The sequence below is a fragment of the Oryza brachyantha genome, chromosome 12 (genome assembly GCF_000231095.2).
Source record: "Oryza brachyantha chromosome 12, ObraRS2, whole genome shotgun sequence".
In the NCBI taxonomy this organism is placed as follows: domain Eukaryota; kingdom Viridiplantae; phylum Streptophyta; class Magnoliopsida; order Poales; family Poaceae; genus Oryza; species Oryza brachyantha.
Window position 1 is genome coordinate 1,431,913 of NC_023174.2, and position 13,542 is coordinate 1,445,454.

The 13,542-nt window shown below is 43.6% G+C and overlaps 3 protein-coding genes across 3 annotated transcripts; 1 reads left to right on the forward strand and 2 right to left on the reverse strand.

Moving 5' to 3' along the window:
• The first annotated feature begins 2,047 nt into the window (after positions 1 to 2,047).
• Positions 2,048 to 4,005, forward strand: LOC102716921 (cytochrome P450 94B3-like). Its single transcript, XM_040529356.1, has one exon. The coding sequence runs from the start codon at positions 2,196 to 2,198 to the stop codon at positions 3,765 to 3,767; it is 1,572 nt and encodes a 523-aa protein (XP_040385290.1). The 5' UTR covers positions 2,048 to 2,195; the 3' UTR covers positions 3,768 to 4,005.
• Positions 4,006 to 4,821: 816 nt separating this feature from the next.
• Positions 4,822 to 9,734, reverse strand: LOC102718235 (pentatricopeptide repeat-containing protein At1g52620-like). Its single transcript, XM_015843425.2, has 3 exons — positions 6,987 to 9,734; positions 6,558 to 6,710; positions 4,822 to 5,544 (listed from the first exon to the last, which is right to left on the reverse strand). The coding sequence occupies exon 1, from the start codon at positions 9,607 to 9,609 to the stop codon at positions 7,159 to 7,161; it is 2,451 nt and encodes an 816-aa protein (XP_015698911.2). The 5' UTR covers positions 9,610 to 9,734; the 3' UTR covers positions 4,822 to 5,544; positions 6,558 to 6,710; positions 6,987 to 7,158.
• A 237-nt stretch (positions 9,735 to 9,971) lies between these two features.
• On the reverse strand, positions 9,972 to 10,896 carry LOC107303395 (phosphoglycerate mutase-like protein 4; the record flags this gene model as incomplete). The annotated part of the gene is made up of 4 exons (XM_015842718.1): positions 9,972 to 10,201; positions 10,404 to 10,479; positions 10,536 to 10,694; positions 10,783 to 10,896. Coding segments are annotated over 4 exons (579 nt in total), but the record flags the coding sequence as incomplete, so codon positions are not given.
• Between the last annotated feature and the right edge of the window lie 2,646 nt (positions 10,897 to 13,542).

A 13,542-nucleotide genomic window follows, 5' to 3' on the forward strand; every position in this document is an offset into this window, starting at 1 on the left:
TCACTTCAGTAATCAATTTTTAAATTTTCATTTTGTAAGCATCTAATTGTCTCTAAGATTATTGGAATGATTGAAATCACAAAAATCAGTATATAAATGTTTGTATTATGGTACACAACTTGAATCTTATAAATCTTATAGTCACTTATCGCGGAGGCCCTCCAAACCACTCCTGCGCGGAGCCACGATAATCGCTCAAAAACCACATGAATTCAAATTTAAAAATTTAAACAAAATCATGACGGTTTTAACCACCATATCGTGCGGTAACTCGTGATTATCGCGCGGTTTGGGTACGATTATCGCTACGACTTGCAGATTGCGGTTTGGGATGATAATCGCGCGGTTTCAGACGATTATCGTGACGATACGACGATCGCGGTTTGAAGCGATAATCGCACAGTTTCAGCTAAAAACCATAGCAATATAAACGATAAGCGCACGGTTTTAGCTAAAATATAGAGGTCGTTAGCCATCGAAATTAAAGGGAAAAATTAGGGAAAAAGATGGTGAGGCTTATAGTAAAAAAGATAGTATACCTGAGCAATCGTAGAGTAAAATAAAAAAATTGACATGACCTTTGCTAATAGTTTAACAAATTAGCAATTAAGAACACATAAAACAATCACAAATTCGTAATTTATGGTATGAAATGAGCATGCATATTATAAGGAAGTCGGCAACCATGATATATTAATGTTCACAACAATAATCTAGTAAGTCCACAATGACCAGAGGCTCAGGTCTACAACCATAACATAAAGTCTGTCATACAAATATAGTCAAGTACACTAGTCATGTAAACAAATGGGGAAATGGAGAGAGATTTTAGACCATTTCACCGGTCGTGTTATTCTCCCTAGTGGAACAAGTTGGGCCGGATGCGCTGTACAAAAAGAAACATATTTTTCTCTAATTAACTCAATCAAGTCGTCTTTTCTCCAAAGTATGAATGATACATTATAGTTTTTTGAAAATTTTCTTCACATCTAAGCTCAATAAATACATATCTATCACCTTGTTTTTTTTCTTAATTTTTCATCAAAATTTTTCAAATTTTTTGAATTCGGGTGGTTTTTCTCGGAGAAACCGCCCAAAACTGTTATCGGTTCTCGGCGGAGCCCTCGATTATCACGATAATCGCCGCGATTATCGCGATAAGTGAAACCCTAACTATTACTAGTATGTGTCCTAGATTTGTTTATTTTGGGATGGAAGAAATAGCTGTTCTAGCTCAAAGATTAATCAATCGCTCATCTTGCTCTGTATTTTTTCTTTGATAGGATCACTCAGCTTGCTAGCTAAATATTTCAGTACTTATAGATCACTCAGCTTGCTAGCCAACAAATATTTCAGATTTTCAGTCCTTATTAGTAGTTTATGTGCTATCATGGCCTCTAGAAGTCTAGATTTGTCGGCACAATATGCTGGGACAGTATAATCAGTACAGTACAGTCCTTATTAATCAAGGCCTTGTTTAGTTCCAAAATTTTTTTCAAAAACATCGTATCAAATCTTTGAACACTAAAATAAAGCATTAAATATAGATAAATCAAAAAACTAATTACATAGTCATGGAAGAAATCTTAAGACGAATCTTTTGAGCCTAATTAGAAAGTGATTAGCCATAAGTGCTACAGTAATCAACATGTGCTAATGACGGATTAATTAGGCTCAAAAAACTCGTCTCACGGTTTCCAGCCGGAATCTGAAATTTGTTTTGTAATTAGACTACGTTTAATACTTCAAATATGTATTAAAAATTTGATGTGATGTTTTTGTAAATTTTTTTTGCAAACTAAACACCACCGAAATCAACGGAATTGCTGCAGATGATTTACCTCCATGTCAACGCAACACCATTCGAAGATTCCTAATGAATCATTTCTTAATCATCCATTGAATTAAACTAGTATTGCCTGCAACGCAAGGTTCTATCTTGGACAACAAGCTGAAAGCAACTTGACACTCATGATCATATTCCTTAATCCCTATCCATGCCAGGCACAGAGTCTTCAAAATATTTAAGAATTGCTTTGATCTTCAAAGTAATTGATTATGAGTTCAATTGAGTCGGACACTGAAATTTGTTCATGACGCAGCTTAGCAGTATATAAGCCCAGGTGACCACTCCTGCTACCTTCATCCATAGGTCAACCAGCGATCAGCCAAGAGAGCAAGTCAATCAGTGTGCCATGGCAATGGACTCTTACTACTATTCCATGCTCTTCCTCCTCCCTCCGATACTCTACATGTCCTATCACCTCACCAGAACGCTCGCCGAGAAGAAGCCCACCACCCATGGCCTCAAGGCGCACCCGCTGCTCGGCCACCTCCCGGCGTTCGTCAGGAACAGCCACCGCTTCCTCGACTGGACGACGGAGCTCATCGTCGGCAGCCCGGAGATGAGGATGGGCTTCTGGATCCCCGGGATGCGCACCGGCATCATTACCGGCAACCCGGCCGACGTCGAGCACATCCTGCGCGCCAACTTCGCCAACTATCCCAAGGGGGAGCACGCCATTGGCATGCTCGAGGATTTCCTCGGCCATGGCCTGTTCAACTCCGACGGCGAGCAGTGGCAATGGCAGCGCAAGAACGCTAGCTACGGGTTCAGCACGCGCTCCCTGCGCAAGTTCGTCGTCGACGTCGTGCAGGCCGAGATCGCTGACCGCCTCCTCCCGCTGCTCCGCCGCGCCGCAGATGGTGGCGGCGATGCCATCCTCGACTTGGAGGACGTGCTCCAACGATTTGGGTTCGACACCATCTGCGCAGTGGCGTTCGGGCACGACCCGCGCTGCCTCGCCGACGGCGGCGTCATGGAGGAGGCCAAGTCGGAGTTCATGCACACCTTCGGCGAGGCCCAGGACCTCGTCGTCGGTCGCTTCTTCGACCCCATCGAGGTCTCCTGGAAGATCAAGAAGTGGCTTAACGTCGGCACCGAGCGTCGCCTGAGGAAGGCCATCGCCGACGTCCACGCCTTCGCCATGGACGTCGTCCGCACCCGGCGCCAGAGTGCGTCCGTGCAAGACAGAGACGACGTCCTGTCAAGGTTCGTGGCGAGCGACGAGCACAGCGACGAGGTCCTCCGTGACATCGTCCTCAGCTTCCTCATCGCCGGCCGCGAGACGACGGCGTCGGGGCTGACGTGGTTCTTCTGGCTCTTGTCATCACGGCCGCACGTGGTGACGCGCATCGCCGGCGAGGTCCGTGCGGCGAGGAAGGCAACCGGCACGCGCCCCGGCGAGCCGTTCGGGTTCGACGCGCTCCGGGAGATGCACTACCTCCACGCGGCGCTCACCGAGTCGATGCGGCTGTACCCGCCGGCGCCGATCGACTCGCAGTCGTGCGCGGCGGACGACACGCTCCCCGACGGCACGGCCATCCGCGCCGGCTGGTCGGTGACGTACAGCGCGTACGCCATGGGGAGGCTCGCCGCCATATGGGGCGAGGACTGCATGGAGTACAAGCCGGAGCGGTGGCTCGGCGAGGACGGCGCGTTCCAGCCGGCGAGCCCGTTCCGGTTCACGGTGTTCCACGCCGGGCCGAGGATGTGCCTGGGGAAGGACATGGCGTACGTGCAGATGAAGTCCATCGTTGCTAGCTTGCTGGAGGAGTTCGAGGTCGACGTCGTGAAGGAGGTCGCCGGCGGCGGCGTGCCGGAGCACGTGCTCTCGGTAACACTGAGGATGAAGGGTGGGTTGCCTGTGAAGATACGGAGAAAGACGGAAGCTTTACTAGAGGAGGATGCTTGTCAAAGTGAGTGATGGTACGGCACTCACTCAAAAAATGTTTGTCATGGCATTGTTCTGGATGAGCAAGAAATGCAAGATTTGCAGACTTGTCAGCTAATATGTACACGAGTGTTTGTACTGTAAATTACGTGTAAACTATATAATGCCCTGCACTCCTGCCGAGTGATGGAGGATGTTGTAATCTGCAGAGATCTGCAAGTCTGAAATCGTCACCTATAATGATCAAGATATCTTATCATTGTTTGGCAAACCTGAATTTGTGGAAGCAGTTCGAGGATCTTTGGATGCTGACCGCAGTACATTGCAAGTGAGACCAACCAGAAAGTACCCGCACACCGTTCCACTTTTCTACTGCTATAAAATAGTGTATCAAACAACCTTTTTATAATTTCTTCTCGAGCCATTGCGTGTGATTCTTCACAACCGCTTCTTTTATTGGAGTTAACAGAGACAAGTAGAGGTGCATCACCAGTAAGATAGTTTGTGGCCTGGGAAAGGGGGACAAAATTTGTTTCTAGTATTACATCTGTTGTCACAGGAACTTTTCCCCATATAAAATATTGCGCTTCCCCGCTGCAAAAGAATATCTTCCACCTGAGTAACGATATTTCGGAATAGAAATGGTCAATATAGAATATTTTTAACTGCAAGTTTTGGATTGATCAAAGAAATACATTAGAGCGTGAAAGACTAAATATTAAGTCCAACGCATTCAGATTTGCAAAGGACAACTCGTTCCAAGATAGGTGTCCCAGTGATATCAAAATCTTTTGTATAGCTTTAGTATCATTTTCAGAAAGCAGCTTGGCCAGCCTCTCGTTCAGGATTGTTAAAAGTGCATCTGCGATAAATGAGATTAGCTTAAACAAATACATAGCAGAGGAACGTGGTGAATACACATTTTACCTTGAGAGGAGTTTCGATTAATAGAAGGCAATGCACAGCGCAGACCAATAAGACCAAGAGCTTCCATCGCAGTGGAAGCCAATGCCGAACCCTCAGATTCAACAACTTTTACAAGAACATCAGTTGATTTCTGTACCATTTCTTCAGTTATCTGCACATATTCAAATGACAGCGCAGTAGCCCTCAGTTACACTTTTAAATATATTTCTACAGTGATAGGATAATTGAAGACTGATTGAAAAGCACCATGGCTGCAAGCATCTAAGCATGAGAAAGGACATGACAAAATGAGTTTGTACACTGAGCTATGTACTTTCTTTCCAGCAAGTGACATCACCTTTATCAGTTCATCACTAGTTAGGGATGCAAACTAAACTTAACCCAGTGGATTAAAATTCTAACTGCCTAGCAGAAAATGTAAATATACCGGCTTGGGCAGTGCTTCATATCGTATAGTGTTGTTGCCCATCTTACAGCAGCAAAGCGGGCCTCACTTTGCTCCTTGAAGAAAAAATAGAATAAAAATGGTAAAATAAGAAAATCATGTAAAATCTAAACGACTTAAAGTACTTGTATCCTCAAACAGTAGGGTTCAAGTTCAACTTTCAACTATCACAAAAAAATAGACGAACTAGTTATATTCCAATAGAACTTCTGATCAGGCCAATTAAGCATATCAAAACTCCATCCTTTTGAATTATTGCTTTCATGCATATCTAGATGAGTCTAATTAAAAATAAAATTAGACTGGAAAACGTTCCATTTTGGTTCAGCTGTAAGCTCTCAAGTACTCGAGAATCTACAATGGCAAGAACAGCAAATTTATCTCTTGAGAATTTTCCAGAAGCTCCTCAAGATCTTTCAGTATTACAGCTGAAGCATCCTGGTATCAAGGCCAAGAAAAAAAGAAATCACAATATATTTCCATAAAAAGTGGAGTAACATAACAGCATATGAAAGAAACTGACTGTAGACAGATGCAGCAACAGGACAAAGCAATACTATTGAAGTCACAAGTCTGTAAAACGTAAAATGTCAACAAAACATTTCTTGTTTATCCCCTCTGCCAAATAAAGTCTCCAATGGCTGCTTTTACAGATATACTGTTATAATTAGAACGAAGAACATAGTTAACTACTAACTTATTTCAAGTCATATGTCAAGGTTTTCTTTCAGCAAAATAGTAGAAAGAATACAAGATTTCAAGGCATCGGTTAGCATCTGGCATAGCTAGAACTTCAAGGTCCATATGCATGTGTCTGAACGGATGGGGTGGGTTAGTCCATCTTGGTTGTGAAAGGTCTGGTATTACAACATACACCTTGGTTTATAAAGACAACTCCAGGTTAACCCAACTGTAGAAACGAGGACAACAGCTTAAAAGAATTTCCATGTGCTTGGTTTAATCCAGTAATATTATAACATGCTTTCTACCATGGAGCGTCAAAATCTGTTCATGTCCTTCATCGACAATAAACTAGTAGTTTGTAATGCATAGTCATCAGCCACAAAGTTATAACTCTCTTACTTGTGCCAAACATGAAACATGAATTTCTAGGCCCATGCTTGATATTTCTCATTTTATTGTAAGTATGTTGTACATTATTGTTAATTTGATATTAATAATTTTTCAGAAGGTCATCCTATTCTGTTCCTAGCTTTCCATCAAACTCTAAAAGATCCCTAAAAGAAAAAATATTGTACAACATGACAAACATACCAAATCAATTTCTGTCCTAGTTCGGTTCAGTGATGATATAACAATAAAAACTAGCAAATAAAGGAATAATCCATTAGTTAATAACATAGACAATTAACATTTCATTTAATTGGTCATGACAACCAATAAGAAAAATAAAATAATACACATAAAGCAAAAAAAATATAAGACAATACCATAGATGCAGCCAAAGATTTACTGAAGTGTGCAGGGGAATGTGTTTGCTGCAGCAATCGATCGGCAGAAAACACCCATAGGGTGGACTCGCAGTGAACTATGTGCTGGGGTGACCTTCAGTTCTGAAGCTATATTTTCTGCACTTGCAGTACCTGTGGCAACAAAGAACAATATCATGTACCATGCCAGACCACAAATATTCAGATCTGCACTGATAAAAACAAGCATGAGATTTTTATGAAACAAGTACTGACATTTACAAATTAGAGAAAGAAAAGAGAAGCATGTGCAGATGTGGCTATAGGAGTACATGTGAAAATACTGGGCCTGATAACATACAAACTCCTTTACAAAATATAAGGCTTACTTTGGATGGGAACAAGGATTAAGAAGGGTATGAAAACAAGAGAAGAAGAAGAGGAAATGACCTTGTTATCCATATTAAGGAAATGACCTTGTTAAAATAAGCTTATCAACAACCTTGTTGTTATAACTTTGTATGCTATAATCACATTTCTTCATTAATGAATTTGTCCAGGGACTTCGCTGGCCAGGAAAGAAAATGATCTCCCTCATTTGCAGGGGCCAGGTAGGCAGGCATCACGAATTAGCAAATTTCTGCTCCACTTGTTGCAAGAACTCTTCATGATATTGCTGTAAAACGCTGGAGACTTCATAGCAAACTGACTCAGCTACATATTGGTCAAATAAAGTTTTGTACCTAAAGATTATCTTGAATTCATCTCTCTGAACTTCATTAGGAAGGATGTTCTTCCAATTCACTGATTTCCCAACAGAACAAAAGCCATAAAGGAGTGAAAGGAAGGTGACAGGATTGGCCACATAGCCCTTTTTAGCCATTCTGTTTTTAAAATCCAGTGCTTCCCCAAGCATATTATGTCTACACAGGCTGAAGATGATGGCATTGTAGGCTGAATTCCTCAAATCCCCTATGTCAGAAACCAACTTCTTGAATACAACTAAAAGGACATCCTTGTCATGAACCTCATAAGTGTTACAACTGATTGAGTTGTTGATGGCACTTCCACTAGTGAGCCCATTGACTAGATAATGCAAAGTAACATCATTAGGAGAACAATTGTTCAACAACATGCTTTCAAAGTACGAACAAGCTCTGAGTACATTATCTTTTTTAAACAGGCTACCAATTAGAGTGGTATAAGTTATCACATTAGGAAATAGACCTTCAGCCAGCATATCTGCAAACAAGCCTTCTGCAGTGTCTGTATCACCTATCTTGCAGTACCCATTTATTAATGAAGAGTATGTGACAATATTTGGCTTGCATTTCCGCTTGATCATGTCACATAACCACCTTAGAGCTCCAATAATGTTACCTTGTTTAGCATAGCCACTAATAACTGTAGTATATGTAAACTCATCTGGGATGCACCCAACCTTTCTCATGTTACTCATGCATTGAATTGCCTCACTCATCATTCCAAACTGACAGTAGCCTTTTATCATGGCATTGCAGCTAACAATATCAGGGCGGACGCCCTTTTGTTCCATGAATTCAAATATTTTCTTTGCGTCACCAAGATTCTCACTCCTAATGAACCCGTCAATTAATGTGGCATAAACAAACTCATTAGCTTGGATATTTTGTTCAAGCATCTCCTCAAGAATGTTCTTAGCTGCAGAAAGCATGTGTTTCTTGCATAGACCACTAATCAATACATTATATATGTTAACATCTGGGAGCACCTGCCTTTCTGCCATCTTCTCACGGACAACCAAAGCGTCAGTAACCTTCCCAACAACTACAAGACCATGAATTAGTGCTCCAAATGTGACCACATCAGGAGCATGCCCTCTGCCCATCATTTCCACAAGAAAATCTGATGCAGCTGTCAACTGTCCTCTCATACAGAAGCCATGTATCAATGGAGTATAGCTAAACTGATTTGGGTTCAACTCCCTCCTGATGGCCTCCCTCAGAAAATGCTCAGCCTTTTGGACATGCCCTTCATGGCAAAGCCCAGATATCAAAGCATTAAATGTGATGATATCTGGTTTACATCCACTTGCAAACATGTGCTTCAAGATCGCCATTGCCTGTGTTGCAGACCGGGATTTGCACAAAGCATCGATGACACTGTTATAAATCTGGACATTGGGGGACAATCCCCTTTTCTTCATCTCCAAGAATAAGCTACCAATCTTCTCTAGGTCACCTTTCCTCCTGAGCCAATTTATAAGAGATCCATATGTCACAACGGTTGGCAAGAATCCCTTTGTCTCCATTTCTCCTAAGAGCAACAATCCTCTACCCATGTCCCCACGCCGGCAATACCCATCGATCAAGACGTTATAGAACACGACATGCGGGATGCATCCAACTCCCCACCTTGCCTCAATCAATTTCAAACCCTCCTCCACTCGCCCTTCCAGGCATAGCCCCCGGACAAGCACAAAGGTACTGTAGTTATCCGCACCACTCTCCTCCGCAAGCATTTCATCATACAACTTGTGGGCGTCGTCCCAGAGCCGCTTCTCCACTAGGAGCTTGAGCAGAGTGTTGCAATGGGTCACCTCCGGGAGCGAACCGTACTGCTCCCTGACGCGCTCGCACATTTCGGTGGCCTTACCGAGCATGCCTCCGTCGGCGTAGGCGGCGACGAGCGCGCCGAGGCAGGCGCGCGTGGGCGCGGCGCCCGCGAGAGACATGGACTGGAGCGTGTCCTCCACGGCGTCGAAGCGGAGGGAGCGCGCGAGGAGACGGAGCAGCGCGGAGTGGGAGAGAGGGGTAGGGCCGGGGAGGGCGCCATGGTGGTCGGGGGAGTGGGACCAGGAGAGGAGCGCGAGGGCGAGGTCGGGGTCGGGAAGGGAGGAGACGGCGGCGGCGAGGCGGGCGTCGGAGAGCGGGGAGGGGAGCAGCGCGGCGAGGGAGCGAGCCCAGGTGGGGTCCGTGGAGCGGGTGGCGAGGACGCGGGCGAGCGATGCGGCGACGGCAGGGGAGATCAAAGGGTTGGGACGGCGGCGGCGGCGATGCGGGAGCGGGGTGATGCGTGGCAGGAGTCTAGACATGAAACGCAGACGACAGTGGCCGAGCGGCGGCGGCGGCGACCGGAGGAGGAAGCGCGGAGGCGAGCGGCACCACGCCACCACCGCACCACTCTATGGGTTACGGCGATTGTGTATAGGCGAATTCCGTTTTTTTATATCCCCTAAACAGCAGAACCTATTTACCTTCCTGCAAAGCCGCTTATCTCAGCGACATCCGAATCAGCGATTTTTCTTTTCAGATTATACACCTCACCTGACACCATCTGAAAGAACTGTTGCACACAAGAGTAGTTCTTGATCAGTTGATCATGATTTATTACATTACAGAAAATATATTGAATCATGGATCACTGAATTGAACATAGTGACAATCGCTTCATGTGTTACGCAGAAGCCCCGTCTCCACCAAATGCATCCTCTAGAAAGCCATTTTCGTCAAGATGGACGATGTCTCCATACCTCTCAAGGATCCACCGGCCGGTTACGCCGGAAATGCGAAAAATGGTCAGTGAGGTATTGCGAATTTTCCTGCGAATTGAGCTGTTGGGTGGGTCAATGTGCCGGCGGAGCTCCAGTATGACGGCACCATGGCAAACAACAATCACCCGTTCCCCTGTCAATGCAGCATCAGCAAACATGTTCAGAGTTGAGAATTCATGGTGATAAGCTAGTAAGGACCAGTGCAGTTCAATATACAAAATGCGATCTAGTTGAAATAGTTTCCTGTAGCATTGAATTTATTATAGCGCTCAACATACATGAACTCTGAACTCTGGAGCGAAAGTTTAATGTTTTCATGACAGCTTTTTGCTTACCGATGTGATCCTGAGCAATTTTATTCCGGTAGGAGACGCAGCGTTCACTTAACTGATTAAGGCTCTCTCCACCACCCTAAGAGCTTTGCTCCCATCCAGCGATATGCATGAATTGCACGGGTTTGAACTTACCGGTAATTCTTGGTTTCTGTCATCAAAGTCAACACCATTTTTAATTTCAAAATTTGCAAAGGCTTTGAAAACACCTGGGCTTTTATTCACAGCATCATCCCACGTCAAACCTTGGAGATATCCCATGTGTCTCTCTCGCAGTGCTCCATTCAACACTAACTGATTTTTTTTTTTGGTGAGACAGCAAATTGCGAAATAATGTTCTTACTCACGAATTAGCAGCAAAAGAGAGGCTAGAAGCACTCACGTTTGACAGGTCACAATCTTTTGCTATGACTTCTGCAGTCTCAGCAGAACACTTCAAATCGGAAGAGTATATAGCAGCTGGCCTAGCTTCTCTTGACAGACGACGAGCCACATTTACAAGTGTGCATCAGATTCATCATCAGGCACAAATGTCAGATTACAAATTAGGCCGACGCCGCCGCGTTTCTTATTTTGTATCTGGGGTGTTTAGTCGAGGAAAACAAATTTTTTGGTGTCACATCAGACATTTGATCGGACGTCAGGTGAGGTTTTCGGACACGAATGAAAAAACGAATTTTACGGCTTGTTTAGAAACCGCGAGACAAATCTATTGAGCCTAATTAATCCGTCATTAGCACATATAGGTTACTGTAGCACTCTTGGCTAATCATAGACTAATTAGGCTCAAAAGATTCATCTCACGATTTCTCACATAACTGTATAATTAGTTTTTTTATCTATATTTAATACTTAATTTAGATGTTTAAAAATTCGATATGATGTTTTTAGGAGAAAATTTTTGGAAACTAAACATGTGCAAGGCCGGCTTGTGCGGTAGCTGTCGACCAATCTTGCAGCTACTCGTGATCCTATGACTCTAACACCAAACAATCTTGCAGCTACTCGTGATCCTATGACTCTAACACCAAACAAATTTAGGATTGGATATCTTGCACAAGTTCTGTCTGATTCGTAATACTGTTATTATGTGTTCCATTCATTTTGGAATGTAACTAGGATGTGTTCCATTCAGTTTTATATTTGTTTATTTTAGGATGGAGGAAAGAGCGGCTCTAGCTCAAAGATTAATCAATCGTTCTGCTTGCTCTCTGTTTTTTCTTTGATAGGATCACTCACCTTGTTGGACTGATTGTTTGGCTTTTTCATGCATATTTATATATAAAAAATAATTTATGAATTAAACTTTTATATATGTATTTTTAGCGATCTAAAACTAAGGATGAAAATAAACTTTGATGAAAAAACTTTAAAATTAACTTTAAATTTAAAGTTGAAAAATTAAACTTGTTTTATAAGTATAAACACAGACGAAAAGATTGGGACGTAAATATTTCAATACTAATAGATCACTCAGCTTGCTAGCTAAATATTTCAGTCCTTGTTAATAGTTTATGTTATGGCCTCTAGATTTGTCGGCACAGTATGCTGAGACGGTGCAATCAGTACGGTATCAGCACAAGATGAAATCAACCGAATTGCTGCAGATGATTTACCTCCATGTACAACGCAACACAATCCGAAGATTCCTAATGAATCACTTCTTAATCATCCATTGGATTAAACTAGTATTGCCCGCAACGCAAGGTTCTATCTTGGACAACAAGCTGAAAGTAGCTTGGCACTCATGTGCATATATCCCTATCCATGGCCAGGCACAGAGTTCTTCAAAATATTTAAGAATTGCGTTGATCTTCAAATTAATTGATTATGAGTTCAATTGAGTCGGACACTGAAATTTGTTCATGATGCAGCTTAGCAGTATATAAGCACAGGCGGACACTCCTGTTACCTTCATCCATAGGTGAAGAAGTAAACCAGCTGCGATCAGCCGAGAGAACAAGTCAATCGATCAATGTGTCATGGCAATGGAGTTCTACTCCTATTCCATGCTCCTCCTGCTGCCTCTTGTACTGTATCGAGTTATTCTCCTCCTGCTGCCTCCTCCATGCTCCTATTCTCATTACAGGAGGAGGCTATGAGCGTGGCACAATCGAGTTATTCTCCTCGTTTACCCAGCGATTCGCCCAGGGCCATTGTGCGGAACGTGAATTCGGTTCCTACTCCTCGACCGCAGATTGACGCTCCTGTTAATCGAGAGCAAATTTCGGCTGAACGCGGTCCTGGTCCGGGTGATCGATTAGCCTCGCTGCGTGCTTATCGCCGAGCTAAGGGCCTATGCTATCGTTGTGGGTTAGCTTGGTCTAAAGATCACACGTGTTCAGCTACCGTGCAGCTTCATGTTGTCCAGGAAGTCTGGGATTTACTTCAATTGGATGAGTCCCAGGATTCAGAGATTTCATCGGATATTTCGATTTCGGGAGAACTCTGTGCTTTGTCTAAGCAAGCTCTATGGGGTGACACTAATCATCCGACAATTCAGTTGCATGGATGGATTCAGAATCTGGAAGTCTTGATGTTGGTTGATTCTGGCAGCTCTCATACATTTCTCGCGGAGCATTTAGCTAATAGTTTGGATGGTGTCACCTTACTGTCTCCATCTATTTCGGTTAAAATTGCTGATGGGGGTATTCTTCGTTGTGACAAGCAGCTTCCAGCATGCAAGTGGTGCATTCAGGGAGTTCAATTCCGTACTAATATGCGTATTCTTCCTTTGGGTTGTTATGATGTGATTCTCGGTATGGATTGGCTCGATGCTCATAGTCCTATGGCTATTGATTGGGTCCACAAGTCCCTTAAATTCTAGCATGATCGTTCGACAGTAATTTTGCAAGGAGTGGTTCCTGACATCAGCTGTTGTGCTTCTTTGTCATTGCTGGAACTTAAACAGGTTTATAAGAGTAATTCTTGGACTCATGTTCTGCAACTTCAAGCTTGTACTGCTGAAGTTACTGCTTATAAGGATGTGTTCGAGGATCCAGTTAGGTTGCCTCCACGTCGATATTGTGATCATCTGATTCCCTTACTTCCGGGAGCTCGGCCTGTTAATATTCGGCCTTATCGTCAGACCCCAGGATTAAAGGATGAGGTTGAACGACAGGTGGCTGAAATGCTTCAGAGT

What these genes read in the sequence shown, in the direction of transcription:
- LOC102716921 (XM_040529356.1), top strand. Translation starts at nt 2,196, where the DNA reads ATGGCAATGGACTCTTACTACTATTCCATGCTCTTCCTCCTCCCTCCG.
- LOC102718235 (XM_015843425.2), bottom strand. Translation starts at nt 9,609, where the DNA reads ATGTCTAGACTCCTGCCACGCATCACCCCGCTCCCGCATCGCCGCCGC.